Raw genomic sequence first — 14,438 nt, forward strand, 5'->3', positions numbered from 1 at the left:
GCCAGCAAGGGGCGGGGCCTCCGAGGCCGCGGCGGAAGAAGGGCGGCGGCGGTTGCCATGGTGACGCCAGGGCAGTGGGTGGGGCTGCGCGGGACGGGAGGGGTTGCCAACTCCGGCCGGGGGAGGGGGGGAGGTCTGATCTCTGTATTGTGCCCGTTGTGTGCCCCAAAGGGCGGGGTGAGGAGGGGTCCGGACTGGAGGTTGCCATAGCAACGAGCGGGGAGGGGGCCCCCCCGAACGCTGGTTGCCTAGGGTTGCCAACCTCCAGGTACTGGCTGGAGATCTCCTGCTGTTCCAGCTGATCTCCAGCCGAGAGAGATCCAGCTCCCCTGGAGAAAAATGGCCGCCTTGGCCATTGGACTCTATGGCACTGAACTCCCTCCCCAAGCCCCGCCCTCCTAGAATCATAGAATCATAGAGTTCGCAGGGGCCACCAGGGCCATCAAGTCCAACCCCCTGCACAATGCAGGAAATTCACAACTACCTCCCCCCTCCACACCCCTAGCGACCAGAAGATGGCCAAGATGCCCTCCCTCTCATCATCTGCCTAAGGTCACAGAATCAGCATTGCTGACAGATGGCCATCTAACCTCTTCTTTAAAACCTGCAGGGATGGAGCGCTCACCACCTCCCGAGGAAGCCTGTTCCACGGAGGAACCGCTCTGACTGTTAGAAACTTCTTCCTAAAGTCTAGATGGAAACTCTTTTGATTTAATTTCAACCCATTGGTTCTGGTCCGACCTTCTGGGGCAACAGAAAACAACTCGACACCCTCCTCTCTATGACAGCCCTTCAAGTCCTTGAAGATGGTTATCATGTCCCCTCTCAGTCTTCTCCTCTTCAGGCTAAACATCCCCAGCTCCTTCAACCTTTCCTCATAGGACTTGGTCTCCAGACCCCTCACCATCTTTGTTGCCCTCCTCTGGACACGTTCCAGCTTGTCTACATCTTTCTTAAATTGTGGGGCCCAAAACTGAACACAGTACTCTTGTTGAGGTCTAACCAGAGTGGAGTAAAGCGATACCATCACTTTGCGTGATCTGGACACTATACTTCTGCTGATGCAGCCCAAGACTGTGTTTGCCTTTTTAGTTACCGCATCACACTGCTGACTCATGTTCAGTGTTTGGTCTACTAAGACCCCAAGATCCTTTTCACACACACTACTGCTCAAACAAGTCTCCCCCATCCTATAAGTATGCATTTGATTTTTCCTACCTAAATGCAGAACTTTACATTTGTCTTTGTTGAAGTGCATTTTATTAGTTCTAGCCCATTTCTCCAGCCTGTCAAGATCATCCTGCATCTTGGCTCTGTCTTCTACCGTATTTGCTACCCCTCCCAATTTAGTATCATCTGCAAATTTAATAAGCATCCCCTCTATTCCTTCATCCAAATCATTTATAAAGATGTTGAACAACACAGGGCCCAGCACAGATCCCTGAGGAACTCCACTAGTCACTTCTCTCCAAGTGGACGAGGAACCATTAATGAGCACTCTTTGGGTACGATCTGTCAACCAGTTGCAGATCCATCTAACAGTAATAGGATCTAACCCACATTTTCCCAATTTGTCAACTAGACTACTTTGTGGAACCTTATCAAAAGCCTTACTGAAATCTAGATAAACGATGTCTACAGCATTCCCCTGATCCTGCAAGGTAGTAACTTTCTCAAAAAAGGAGATTAGTCTGACATGACTTATTCTTGAGAAACCCATGCTTGCTCTTAGTGATCAGATCCATCCTTTCTAAATGCTCAAGGACGGACTGTTTGATGATTTGTTCGAACACTTTTCCTGGTATAGAAGTCAAGCTGATGGGTCAGTAGTTACCCGGATCCTCCTTTTTCCCCTTCTTGAAGATGGGGACAACATTTGCCCGCCTCCAATCTTCTGGCACCTCACCTGTTTGCCAAGACTTTTCAAAAATAATGGACAGAGGTTCCGAAATTACATCTGCAAGTTCTTTGAGTGCCCTTGGGTGCAATTCATCTGGCCCAGAGGATTTTGTTTCATTTAAAGAAACCAGGTGTTTGTGCACTACCCCAACGCCAATTCTAGGCTGCCAATCCCTTCCCTCATCTCATGTTCTGTTTATGTCATGTTGAGCACCACTTCCCTCACGAGAAAAAACTGATGAAAAGTAGGAATTGAGGAGTTCTGCCCTCTCTTCATCTCCTGTTACAATTTCACTTTCCAGTCCACGCAATGGGCTTATCTTGTCCTTGTTCTTACTCCTACTCTGTACATAGGAAAATAACCCTTTTTTGTTGCGTTTAGCATCTCTTGCTAGCCTAAGTTCATACTGAGCTTTAGCTTTCCTAACACTCTCCCTACAAGCACTAGTTATTTGCTTATATTCCTCTTTGGTTATAAGGCCCTCCTTCCACTTCCTAAATGAGTCTTTTTTATTTCTCAACTCTTTAAAAAGCTGTTTATGGAGCCACCCTGGCCTCTTTAGGCTCCTCCCATTTTTCCTTCTCATAGGAATGGTTTGGGATTGCACCTTCAGTATTTTATTTTTAAGAAATGCCCACCCTTCTTGAACTCCCTTCTCCTTAAGTATTTCTAACCATGGGATTCTACCTAGCATAAGTTTAAGTTTGTTAAAATTTGCTCTTTTGATGTCCAACCGACATGTCTGACTACGTACAGGTTTTCCTCTCCCCAAGATTGTAAATTCCAAGAGTACGTGGTCACTACTACCCAGGGTGCCTACTACTTTAAACCTCATCGACCAGTTCTTCCCTGTTGGTGAGAATCAAGTCTAAGATAGCAGAACCCCTTGTTTCCCTGTCCACCTTCTGGAATAGGAAGTTGTCAGCAAGACAAGTCAGGAATTTATTGGATCTTGCATTTTTAGCAGCGTTGGACTTCCAACAGATATCCAGGTAATTAAAATCTCCCATGACCACCATGTCCCGTCTCTTTGAGAACTTTGTGATCTGGTCTAGGAGCATCCCATCCAAGTCCTCTGCCTGGTTTGGCGGTCGATAGCAGACCCCCGCGAGAATATCACGATTATTTCTTATTCCTTTTATGTTTACCCATAGTCTCGACTGCACTACCATGCTCAGATTCATGTACTTCTTCACAGGTGTACACATCTTTGACATACAGTGCTACTCCTCCCCCCTTCATCAGTCTATCCCTTTTAAACAAGTTGTACCCCTCAATCTTAATATTCCAATCATGAGTGACATCCCACCAAGTTTCAGAAATGCCTATTAGGTCAAAATCTCCTTCCTGTATTAGGGCTTCGAGTTCTTCCTGCTTGTTTCCCATACTCTGCACATTAGTGTACAGACATCGGAATCCGTGGTTTTTGTGCCCCGTGGTTTTCGTTTCTGTACTTACCTGTGAGTTTATGTTTCCTTGCATACATGCCACTCCCTGCACATCTTTATTGTTCTCGTCGCCAGATATTATCAGCATACAGGGGTTTAAATTGTTGTCTCGCTCCCCCATAGGATTTAGTTTAAAGCCCTCCTGATCAGGTTTGCAAGGCTCTCACCAAACAAATTTTTTCCTACCCTAGTGAGGTGTAAACCATCCCCCGACAGAAGAGCTTCTTCTCGAAAGCATAAGCCATGGTCCAGAAATCCAAACCTTTCTTGACGACACCACCTACGCAGCCAGTCATTAATTTGGAGTATTCGTCTTTCCCTTCCTAAGCCACGACCTTCCTCAGGCTCCACCCCCCCAAACCTCCCGCCGGTGGTGAAGAGGGACCTGGCGACCCCAGGGGTGGCCGCGGGCGAGGGGACCGCGATGCGCGAGGGGGCCGCAATGCACGGGGAGTGGGGAGTGGGGCGGTGCGGGGAGTGGGGGGCCTTGCCTTACCCGGCCCAGAGCTCGGCTCCCCGGGAGGTGGGGGGGTGGGGGCCCTTCTGCTGCTTAGGGCGGCCCTCCATTCATTTCCTGAACGGCGGGGGGGGGGGGGCGGAGCAGCCTGCCTTGTTTCCCTCTCCCCCATCTGATCCTCGCAACAGTCCTGTGAGGTAGGCTAGGCAGAGATGCTCGCGCCGGCCCAAAGAAGGACCTCCAGTGAGCTCCCCTGGCAGCGTGGGGATTTGAACCTGGGTCTCTTGGCTCGACCCACTCCACCGCACCACCTCTCTTACAGCACATACTTTGCTCCCAGGTGTGTCACCGTCTGGCCCCCGGGGTGGGGGGGATTGGTACACATCCAACACAGACAGAGTGCTTCTCAGCAACCTCTTCTGCCCCTATCAACCAGCAGCCTGGATGCTGTGCCAGGCATCTCTTGAACACATGAACACATGAAGCTGCCTTATACTGAATCATACCCTTGGTCCATCAAAGTCAGTATTGTCTACTCAGACTGGCAGCGGCTCTCCAGGGTCTCAGGCGGAGGTCTTTCACATCACCTACTTGCCTAGTCCCTTTAACTGGAGAAGCCGGGGATTGAACCTGGGACCTTCTGCATGCCAAGCAGATGCTCTACCACTGAGCCACAGCCTCTCCCCTCTCTTGGGTGAGAGCCCCCCCCCCAGTTCTCTCCTTCAGGGGGAAGAAGACTGAGGCAGACCCCGGGCACTGGAGCCTTTCCGCTGCCTCCCTGTCCCGTCAAGAGTCTCTCCAGTTTCATCCCACGGTGGGCCTATGGCCTCTTTCCCCCCCCCCTCGAGTTTGCTCCTCACATACCCGAAGCTTTTCTTGCTGTAGCCGAGCCTCCATGGCCAGCAGCAGCTCACTGGGAGCTTGGGCCTTTCTGATGGCTACGGTGCCTGCCACACGGCAGCGACTCTTCTTTAGAGTCTTTGCCTCCCTTTCTTTTAACATTTTCTCCCCCCAGCTCTTCTTGGGAGTTCTCTGTCCTTCCACACTGGCTTCTTGGATCCCCCGGGCCACGTTTCCTTCTTGCTGGAATAGCGAGGGCTTGAGCTTGCAAGAGCTCTTCTTTTAGGAGGGTCCCACCCTTCACGTGCTCCTTTCCCTTCCGGCAGTCTTGCCCACAGAATGACCCTCATCATGCCTCTGAGTTTGCTAAAATCTGCCCTACCAAAAATCTAGCAGACACGTGTGGCTACAAATTTCCTTGGTCCCCCACAGCAAGAGAATTCTAGGAGGACGTGGTCACTTCCCCGAGGTCCCCACCACCTGCACCCCATCTGCCATCTCTTGCCTGTTGGTCAGTATTAAGTCGAGAATGGCTGAGCCCCTCGTAGCTTCCTGCACCATTTGATGAAGGAAGTTGTCGGCCAGGCAGGTGAGGAACTTGCGTGTGACTGTGGGTCGCTTTGCAGTTTGTTTCCCAGCACACATCAGGGAAGTTGAAGTCACCCATAACTACCAGCTCTTTTGGGGTTCCCGTCAAGCTGCTCACGGAGGGCACCGTCCACCTCCTCACCCTGGTCAGGAGGGCTGGAGCAGATTCCAACCACAATGCCGGTTGTCCTTCCTTCCCAGAGACTTCCCACTGGGCTGTCTCCCTCCTCGTCTAGTGTTCCTTGACAGGCAACCCCTCTCCTCACATACGGTGCAACCCTGCCACCCCTTCAACCTCTTTGGTTCTTCTTGAGCCCACTCTTCCCATGGGGCAGTCCTGTCTTACATCCCTGGAGGCCGCCCAGGCCAAGGGGAGTTTGAAGTTCTGACTACACCTGGAAGCACCCTCCTGGAAAACCCCCTGGGGCCCCCAGAGCACCCCAAGCAGCCAAGGACTCCCCAAGCCCCATAGATACAAACACAACGGCTGCCTCTGCGCCCCACACAGGAGCCAGGAAGGGAATTAAGAGGCGTGTGTGTCTGTATGCGTGCAGGGTCCCTGCAGGGGCCACGAGAAAATCTGCCCCCAGCCCGGTGCCACCGTCTGGGCAAAGAGGCCAGACCCCCCCCCCCCGCTCTGTTCAATGAAGCCCAAGGGACGCCGCTGCAGTGGATTTGGTGTTTTTTATTCCATACCAAAAGTAGGACCACACACACACACACACACACACACACACTCACTCTCTCTCTCACAAACCCGCAACAGGCACATCAACGCATCCATTTTTGTGCAAGTGCCAAAAGAAAAAAACAACCCTCTCCAAACATTATTAGCTCTCTCCCCTTAGGAATACTGACGGTCACGGAGGGAACAGAGGAGAGGGGCCCCAGCGTGGGCGGGGGGGGCACTGTGGCCTTCTTGGAGGGAAGAGCTCTTGGTGCCTGATCCCTAGAAGCAAGGGAGCTGGTTCTTGGTCTCTGTGGGGGGTGGGGGGTGATTAAAGAGTAAAGGGCTGGACTGAGGAGACCTGTGTTCAAATCTTCACTCAGTCACCAAACTCACAGGGGCAGGGGGTCGGGGTGGAGATACTGGATTCTAACAGGATTGGCACACACCCAGGCAGGAGCTGGCATAGAAGGCCGCAGCACACTCGCCTGCATAAGGCATTTTAACACCATTTTCCCATGAACTAGAACTTTTTCCTTGGGAAACACCCCAAAGGGAAAGGAATTCGCTCAACATTTGCGAGTCATATTAAGAAGTGTTTTGCAGAGCTCTTGATGTGAAGAACGGCGCCACACCTGGCACCAGAGGTGCCGAAATGTAAGGACTTGGCCTCCCAGGGGGGTGGACAGTCAGCACGGTTTGCTGAACAAGAATGTTGTCCTCAGTGCTCCAGTCCCTTGCGGTGGGGTTTGCACCAACAAAGTGCCCGGGGGTGGGGGTGTCGGCAGCCTTCACAAGCAATGGATTTACCACAGAAGCGGTCCTTGGCTTCAGTGGTTAAGGAAAGCACAACCACAAATTGTGGTGAGAGATGTGGTGAGGGAATTAATCTCACACGGCTCTCTGGCCCTTGTGATTCTTAAGTACTCAACTCCCCAACCCCCTGCAAATGTTCAGTGATGGTCCCAAGGTGACATCGTTGCACTTCATCAGAACAAGAAGAGGGAAGTGCTACCACCCATCACACACACACGCACACACACACTTACCGCAACATACTCATGAAGTGCAAATTACAGCAAGAATATATTAAATCTCACTGCCCCGTCGCATTCTTACGTCTTGGCAGTGCTCAAAGAAAACAGGCGTTGTTCAAAATGTTCAAGGAACCCCTGTTCAAACTCCATTGGGGAACAGAAGGGCTATATTGTCCTCTGGCAGACAGATGTGCAGAAGAGGAGCCGGTGGCCTGCCCTCGCCATCTCAAGAAAGGCACTCGTCTCGGCAGTTCAGGGTGAGGTAGAAGCAGGCCATCGGTGGGCTTCTTGACCCCCGCAGGCCTTTTGGCAGGGGGCACGGCTTAAGTGGCCTTCGCCCTTCAGTGCTCGCCGGGTGAGCCGGCTCCCTCGCCCGAAGCTAGCAGAGGCAGAACGGGCAGTGGAGGCCTCTCGGCCAGGCCCCTTCGCAAAACATGGAAGCCTCCAGGAGAGCAGAGGGCTGTTCTTGCAGGATCCCCCCCTTCCTGCCTTCTCTGGATCTTCAAAGGGCAACGGGGCCTCCTCCACTTTCTGACCGCAGAAGCGGGTGGGGTGTGTGTATTAGCACCATGTTTCCTAGGGAAAGGAATGTGGCGGGAGAGGGGCGCATGGGCGTCCTCCAGCCCCAGTGCAACTCAAGAGTATGTTGGAGGAGAGGGGGGCATCAGGGCTCCATCACCTGCCCCATGAAAAGGACCGCACCTGCAGGGGAAGAAAGGGTAAGAGAACACAGGTGTTATGGGCCAGGAATTCGAGTAAATCTCTCCCAGGGTGGCATGGCGTAGAAAGGGTGGAACACACCCCTCTGTTAAGAACATAAAAGCCCTGCTGGATCAGACCAAGGCTCATCAAGTCCAGCAGTCTGTTCATGCAGTGGCCAACCGTGCTTCTAGGAAGCCCCCAAACAAGACGACTGCAGCAGTATTGACCAGCACCTGACTGAATAGGCCTGCTCCTCTGATCCTGGAGAGAATAGGTCTGCATCATGACCAGTATCCATTGTGACTAGAAGCCATGAATAGCCCTCTCCTCCATGAACATGTCCACTCCCCTCTTAAAGCCTTCCAAGTTGGCAGCCATCACCACATTTTGGGGCAGGGAGTTCCACAATTTAACTGTGTGTTGTGTGAAAAAATACTTCCTCTTATCAGTTTTGAATCACCCTCCAGCTTCAGCAGATGAACCCCACGTTCTAGTATTATGGGAGAGGGAGAAAAACGTGTCCCTGTCCACTCTCTCCAAACCATGCATAATTTTATAGACACTATCACGTCGCCCCTCAGCCGCCTTCTTTCCAAGCTAAACAGCCCTAAGCATTTTAACGGCTCCTCATAGGGCCGTTGCTCTAGTCCCTAATCATTTTGGTTGCTCTTTTCTGCACCTTCTGTGTCCATCCCACCCCATGCCCAGGTCAGAGTACAGGGAAACTCCCTGGAAAGAGTAAGCCAGAATGGCAAACACCTAATTTGTTAGTTTTCTGTGGGAAAGGCCCCCCCACGGCCCCAGTCTTCTCTGCCCGCCCAAGATGTTCCAGAACAAGCCACAAGGGGGCAGGTGTGTGCTGCTCCTGAACTCAGCTCCTACACCCCAAGTAAACACATCACTTGGCTGGGTGACCCAGAAAGGATGTGGGTGTAGCTGCCACACACACAAACGCACACACACACACACACAAACACACATGGGCGGGTCTCCTGGGTCTTGTCAGAAATGTACCCCCCTCCACAGCAAAGACACTCTCGCTGGCTTTGCCAACAGATACACCAACTGTACTGGGCACAAACCCTGATGTTGAAAATCCATCAGAGGGGAAAGGGGCACTTGCTGGCACTTATCTGTGGGTGGGGTGGGTGGGTGTATGTGCAGGGGCTGGAAGGCAAGTTCTAAGTTCAATTCCTGCCTCTGCAAACTTAAGGGGAGAGATTCTCTGGCACACAGAAGCTAGGAGGCGTCAGGAGAGCGGCAGAATAACGGCACTGGGAGAAGCAACCACGCACCCAAGCATGCCTGGCAGGCTCTTACCAGTCGGGTTGTGCCGCACCACAAAGAGGAAGGGCTTGTCCATCACAATCTCTAGCGGGGCCATCCGGGCATAGACCACAGCAGCTGGAGAGGGGAGATACAAGAGAGAGACGTTTCCAGTGGCTTTGAAAGCTTTAACTGAAGCACTGGGCTGAGTCATTGGTGGGGGTGCAAAGGGTTGCAACTCCCAAAGGACCCAGATGGCCTGCCCCCGCCCCACACACCTCCTCCGCCCTCTCTCCAAACGGAAAAGATAAAACTGAAAGGAGGGCTTTTTCCCAGCAGCAGGTGGGGTCCTGTGTTGTTCAACACCTTTAAAAGTGATTTGGATGAAGGAATATTTTATTGATTGATTGACTGATTTGATTTCTACCCCACCCTGATCCCCGGCCAGGCCAGGCTCATCCTTTAAGAAGGATGTAGACAAGGTGGAACGTGTCCAGAGGAGGGCAACAAAGATGGTGAGGGGTCTGGAGACCAAGTCATATGAGGAAAGGTTGAAGGAGCTGGGTATGTTTAGCCTGAAGAGGAGAAGACTGAGAGGGGATATGATAACCATCTTCAAGTACTTGAAGGGCTGTCATATGGAGGAGGGTGCCGAGTTGTTTTCTGTTGCCCCAGAAGGTCGGATCAGAACCAACAGGCTAAAATTAAGTCAAAAGGATTTCCATCTAGACATTAGGAAGAACTTTCTAACAGAGCGGTTCCTCACTGGAACAGACTTCCTCAGGAAGTCTTTGGAGGTTTTTAAGCAGAGGCTAGATGGCCGTCTGTCAGCAATGCTGATTCTATGATAATGAGAGGGAGGGCAGAAAGGGTTGCGCCAGTGTTTGTCTCTTGTGGCTCTTTCTTACATGCCCAGGGAAATGCCGATTGCCACTTTGGGGTCAGGAAGCAATTTTCCTCCTGGCCACATTGGCCAGGGATCCTGGAGGGCTTTTTTTGGCCATCTTCTGTGCATGGAGTGGGGGGGTCACTGGGAGTGTGTGTGGGGGAGGTAGTTGTGAATTCCCTGCATTGTACAAGGGGTTGGAATAGATAACCCTGGTGGTCCCTTCCAACTCTATGATTCTATGGTCACAATGGAGAAGAATCCTTGCCTGTGCTCCCTGAAGCAATCCCAGGATGGGATCCAATCATCGCAGCCAGGGGCAGCAGCAGAACGCCTTTTTCACATTAAGAAAGGTTCTGCTGCAGTCTGAGCCGGAAGCCCCTCACCTTGACCTACAAAGATATGATTTGGCTTTGGGGTGTAACTGTACGATGGACTATTCCACATTTGATCTGACAGGGAACAAAATAAAAGGTGGAACTGGCCAACCTCTAGCTGTTAGGATACCCAACTCTTAAGAAACTCTTTTCTTCAATACCTTCAGTACAGCATCTGCATAAAGGTGCAATAAATGGATGAAAATAATTCATCGATTGGATTTCATGTGAGATGGAAAGACAGAGAAGGACCACACCAAAGAAGGAGGGCAAGACCCCTCCCTCCTGGCTACAGCACCCACCTGTGGCAGAGGCAGCTTCTGTCCCGCTCTCGTTCACATCAATCTTCACCTTCTGCAGAGCCTGGGCCACAAAGAGCGACTCTTGATCTGGACAGGAGGACAGCCTGTGAGCACACCTGGGGGGGTGAGGAGAGGCCCCCACTTGCGTACCCTGGCATCCTTCTTTCCGACTTGGAGGGCAGCCTCTGAAAAGGAGAAGCCGAGGGGCTTCTGGCCCCTAATGGCAGGAGGGGCCAGGCAGAATCGAGGGGCAAGTGGATTGCTAGGGATGCTGAAGAGCGTTCCAAGTGGTTGGGTGCTCTGACCCCCTGCAAAAGGGTGAGGTGGGGGAGACACAGGACAATGCCCCTTGGGACAGACCTGTGGCCTGGGACTTGGGAGAGGCTTTTCCCAGGAGACTCACCTGAGAGGCTGCTGAAGTCGGCCGCCTGGGGGTCAAACATGGCCCTCAGGCCCAGGGCCTCCAGGGGCTCTCGCAGGTCGCATTCTGTTTCCAGGGTGAATCTGTGGAGGGAGGGAGGGAGGGAGGAAGGTCAGAGATGGGCCACAAAACAGACACAAGCCCAGGCCCAGAGGGGCAAAGGAGGAACTGCCCCCCAAGGGGGGGGGAGGGAAACTGTTGTGCATCCCACAATACCACCCCCACCCCCCCACACACACACATACACACACACAGGGCTGGGCAGACGGAGGTGCCGAGTCACCTACTTGGGCAGGACCAGGTGTCTTGTGGCACAAAACAGGCCGCTCTTCCAGTCAGCCACCTGCTGGGCATCGAGGGCAGCCGTCAGGGCCGACAGCGGGGTGTCCTCGAAAGGGGCAGCGATAAACATGCTGAGGGTCTCCCCCTGATACGGCAGTTCGAGGACGTCATACTCCACTTGCTCTGGGGTGGAGAATTCACCTGGAAGAAATGGGGGAAGAAATGGGGGGGGTGTCCGACCCGCCCAGCAGCAGAGTGGACCACGCTCTCGGCTTCACGGCTAGACTGGAGGCTTCTGCCGGAAGCCCAATCCACTGCTCTAGCAATCCAGAGGGGCAGGGTCTAGTTGGAAACTGCACTCTGCACATGCTCACTAATGCCCTCAAACAGGCTCCTTATTAGCCCTGGCCCACACGATCACACTACCGCCACTCACCATAGCAGAATTTACCAGTCTGCTCCATCATGGGCACCGAAACCGAGCTCCCGTCCAGCTTGTGGAAGAGGCGCAGCCGGGTGGCGTCCTCCGGGAACGGCGTCCTCCAGCGGCCCTTGAAATGGATGGCGTTGACCAGCACCAGCCGGGTCATCTCGTCCAGGGTCCCTTCCCGCAAGAAGTCCTGGATCATACCTGTGACGGGAAACGCAGTCGTGGCAACACACCACAGAGGGGGCAGTGACATCCTGTACCCCTCCCCGGGAACCCAGGAGGCCTGGTTCACAGCAGTCCCTTTGATGCAGGAGCCCTTCTGGCTACCACTCATTGAGCCCCACCCTGCCACCAAGAGGACACGGGAACTCTGCCCACAGCAATCGGGGAAGACAGCTGTGGCTCAGTGGAAGCACCTCCCCTTGGCATGCAGAAGGTCTCAGGTTCAATCCCCAGTGGCATCTCCAGTTAAAAGGGATCAGGCGGTAGGCAATGGGAAAGACCTCTCTCTGCCTGAGACCCTGGAGAGCCGCTGCCGGTCTCAGTGGACAATACTGACTTGGATGGACTGAGGGTCCGATGCAGAACAAGGCCGCTTCGTGTACTCGATCCCTCCTCCTCTGGAAGCCTGCACAGGTTTCCCACTCCAGCCAAAGCCTGGCTCCCACCCCTGGCTGACCTGCCCGAGGGGACCGTATCCCTCCCAGCTCCCCTGCAGCTCCCACACCCCGGGGACATCAGCAGCCGGGTCCTGCCAGGTCCTCCCCCTGGCCCTCGGGGTCCAGCACCCTCACCTGCCGTGTGCTGCTTCACCCAGTCATTGATGATGCCGCGAGCCGCCTCGCTCTCCGTGAAGTTCACCTGCTTGACCATCTGGCGGAACACCTGGTAGAACCTGGGCAGGAACCCGGGGGCCAGGGGCAGGTCCCGCTGGACAAAGAGGGCCTCGGCCGTCTCCACCAGGTCTTGGTTGGCCGGGTCCGTCAGCGCCTTCTGCAGCCACCGCAGGGCTCTCGGAACCCCCTTCTCTGCAAGGAGGGGAAAAGCCCCCAGGTGAAACTCGGGGGCGGAGGCTCCAGAAACATGCCGCCTGAGTGGGCTCTGCAGCCCCAAGACAAGCCCCAGGGTGTAGAGGAGGGTGGGCAGCTCAGGAGGTCACACACACACCCCCTGCAGCATCTCCACCTTCAGACTGAACCCCATGACAGCCGCTGGCAGGCAGAGCAGAGCCGGACCAGGCCCACCCTGATGTGGGGGGCGGGGGGGGGCGCCACAGGAGGCCACCGCTGATGCTCGGGGACCCCCGCCTGCAGATTACTTGGCACCCCTGAAAGCCCCGTCCCCACCCCCAAGGGTAGCCACAGCAAGCAAGCGGGCGGGCGAGGGGGGTCTTGGCAGGACCCGCTCCTTCGGAAGCCTTCAGGGCTGGGTTTGTTGCAAGAGTTCTCTACTGCGACGCCCACCTCCCCCCCCCCCGGGGTTGGCAGTGCGAGCCAGAGCAGCCCAGGAGGTCACCAACAGGGACCCCCCCCCCAGCCTGGTTCGCCGTCAACATCCCTCGGCCGGCGGGCGCGGGACGGCAGCCCCCCCCCCCGGGTGGAAGGGCCCCGGCGGCGGGCTCGGGGCGCCCTGCGGCTGGGGAGGCGCGGCGAGCAGGCGGCTTACCGGCGAGGCCGTAGCGCATGGCCGCCTGCAGCTGGCGCCGCGTCTCGCCGCCCGCCGCCGCCTGCAACAGGGCCAGGGCCGCGGCCAGCCCGTGCGGCGAGAGGGCCACGTTGCGCTCCGGCCAGCGGCCCGACACCGCCACGAAGGCGCGCGTCCCCAGGGCGGCGGCGCGCTGCGCCAGGCCGGCGGCGCGCGGCGGCGGCGGCGGGGGGGCGGCGGCGGCGGCGGCTCGGGCCAGGGCGGCGCAGGCCAGCAGCGCCAGCAGCGCCAGGCGGCAAGGCGAAGGCGGCGGCGGCGGCGGCGGCATCCTCTGGGCAGCGCAGCGCAGGGCGGCTGGACGGCCGCGGCGCGAGGAGCGGGGCCGGGTCGGTGGCTGGCCGGCGGAGGCTGTGCTGCGGCGGGTGGCTGCCGGCCCGCCCGCCACGCCTTTTATCCGCCCGCCCGGCCGGGAAGCGCCGATGAAGTCACCCCCTGGCCCGCCGGCCCCTTCCTCCCCGCCCCCGCGGCGGCGGCCGGCCGGCCCGGCGCCCCGGCCCGGCAGCTGAATCAGCCCGAGTCACGCAGGCAGCGGGGAGGGAGGCCCGGGGGCTGCCCCGAGCGCGCCCGAAGCCGGGGCCGCCCCTTGCCCGGCGCCTGACCCGCGCAGAGGCAGCCAGCCAGGCCGGCCGGGCGGGCGGGCGAGCCGTTGGGCGCGCGCGTTTTGCACCAGCCGCGCAGCCCTTCTTCAAAGAAAGGGGGGGGGCCGAGCTCGACGAGGCCCGACGGGCACAGCCGGCCGGCCGCGGCGCTCTGCTTCCCCAGTGGGGCTCCCCTCCCGCCCCGTCAGAGGCCCCTCGGCGACCCATCCACGCGACTGGGCGGGCAGCGTGGTGCAGAGGGCGGAGTGTCGGGCTGGGGCCGGGAGGTGCAGGGATGAAGGCCCTTTCGGCCAGGGCACGTGCCTCAGGCCCTTGGGCCAATTGCTTGCTCTTTCCCTTGGCAGCCTGACCTACCTCCTAAGATTGTGGTCAGAATCAAATAGGGGGGGGGGAGAGAGGACTGTGGATGCTGCCCTGGGCTCCTTGGAGACAGAGGAAGAGAAAAGCCCACCCTTCCATTGGCACAGGGGAAGATGCAGCACTCTCCCGCCCCCTCCTACAGCCGTGGGGCACCTTTGAGTTCTGTGCCTTT

The 14,438-nt window shown here is 56.1% G+C and overlaps 3 protein-coding genes across 4 annotated transcripts in view; all 3 read right to left on the minus strand.

Annotated features, from left to right (window-relative positions):
• Positions 1–14,438, minus strand: part of RNASEK (ribonuclease K) — a 278,954-nt gene that overhangs the window by 118,389 nt on the left and 146,127 nt on the right. The gene's annotated exons all lie outside the window — the stretch shown is intronic.
• The window catches only part of C18H17orf49 (chromosome 18 C17orf49 homolog), a 155,709-nt gene continuing 141,345 nt past the window's right edge, over positions 75–14,438 (minus strand). The window contains exon 7 of the mRNA XM_056863410.1: positions 75–86. The gene's annotated coding sequence lies outside the window, so the exon portion shown is untranslated. The remainder of the gene's footprint in view (positions 87–14,438) is intronic.
• On the minus strand, positions 7,602–13,575 carry SERPINE1 (serpin family E member 1). The gene is made up of 8 exons (XM_056863404.1): positions 13,269–13,575; positions 12,398–12,631; positions 11,610–11,804; positions 11,179–11,374; positions 10,874–10,974; positions 10,471–10,557; positions 8,960–9,043; positions 7,602–7,639 (listed from the first exon to the last, which is right to left on the minus strand). Exons 1-8 carry the CDS (start codon positions 13,573–13,575, stop codon positions 7,602–7,604), a joined length of 1,242 nt encoding a protein of 413 aa, XP_056719382.1.

This window comes from Euleptes europaea, chromosome 18 (genome assembly GCF_029931775.1).
Source record: "Euleptes europaea isolate rEulEur1 chromosome 18, rEulEur1.hap1, whole genome shotgun sequence".
In the NCBI taxonomy this organism is placed as follows: Eukaryota; Metazoa; Chordata; class Lepidosauria; order Squamata; family Sphaerodactylidae; genus Euleptes; species Euleptes europaea.

Coding starts and splice junctions, on each gene's coding strand:
- SERPINE1 (XM_056863404.1), bottom strand. CDS start 13,575: ATGCCGCCGCCGCCGCCGCCGCCTTCGCCTTGCCGCCTGGCGCTGCTG. Junction 12,632..13,268: donor CATGCGCTACGGCCTCGCCG/GTAAGCCGCCTG, acceptor CCCTCCTTGCAG/AGAAGGGGGTTCCGAGAGCC. Junction 7,640..8,959: donor GGTGCGGCACAACCCGACTG/GTAAGAGCCTGC, acceptor CTTCCCCTGCAG/GTGCGGTCCTTTTCATGGGG.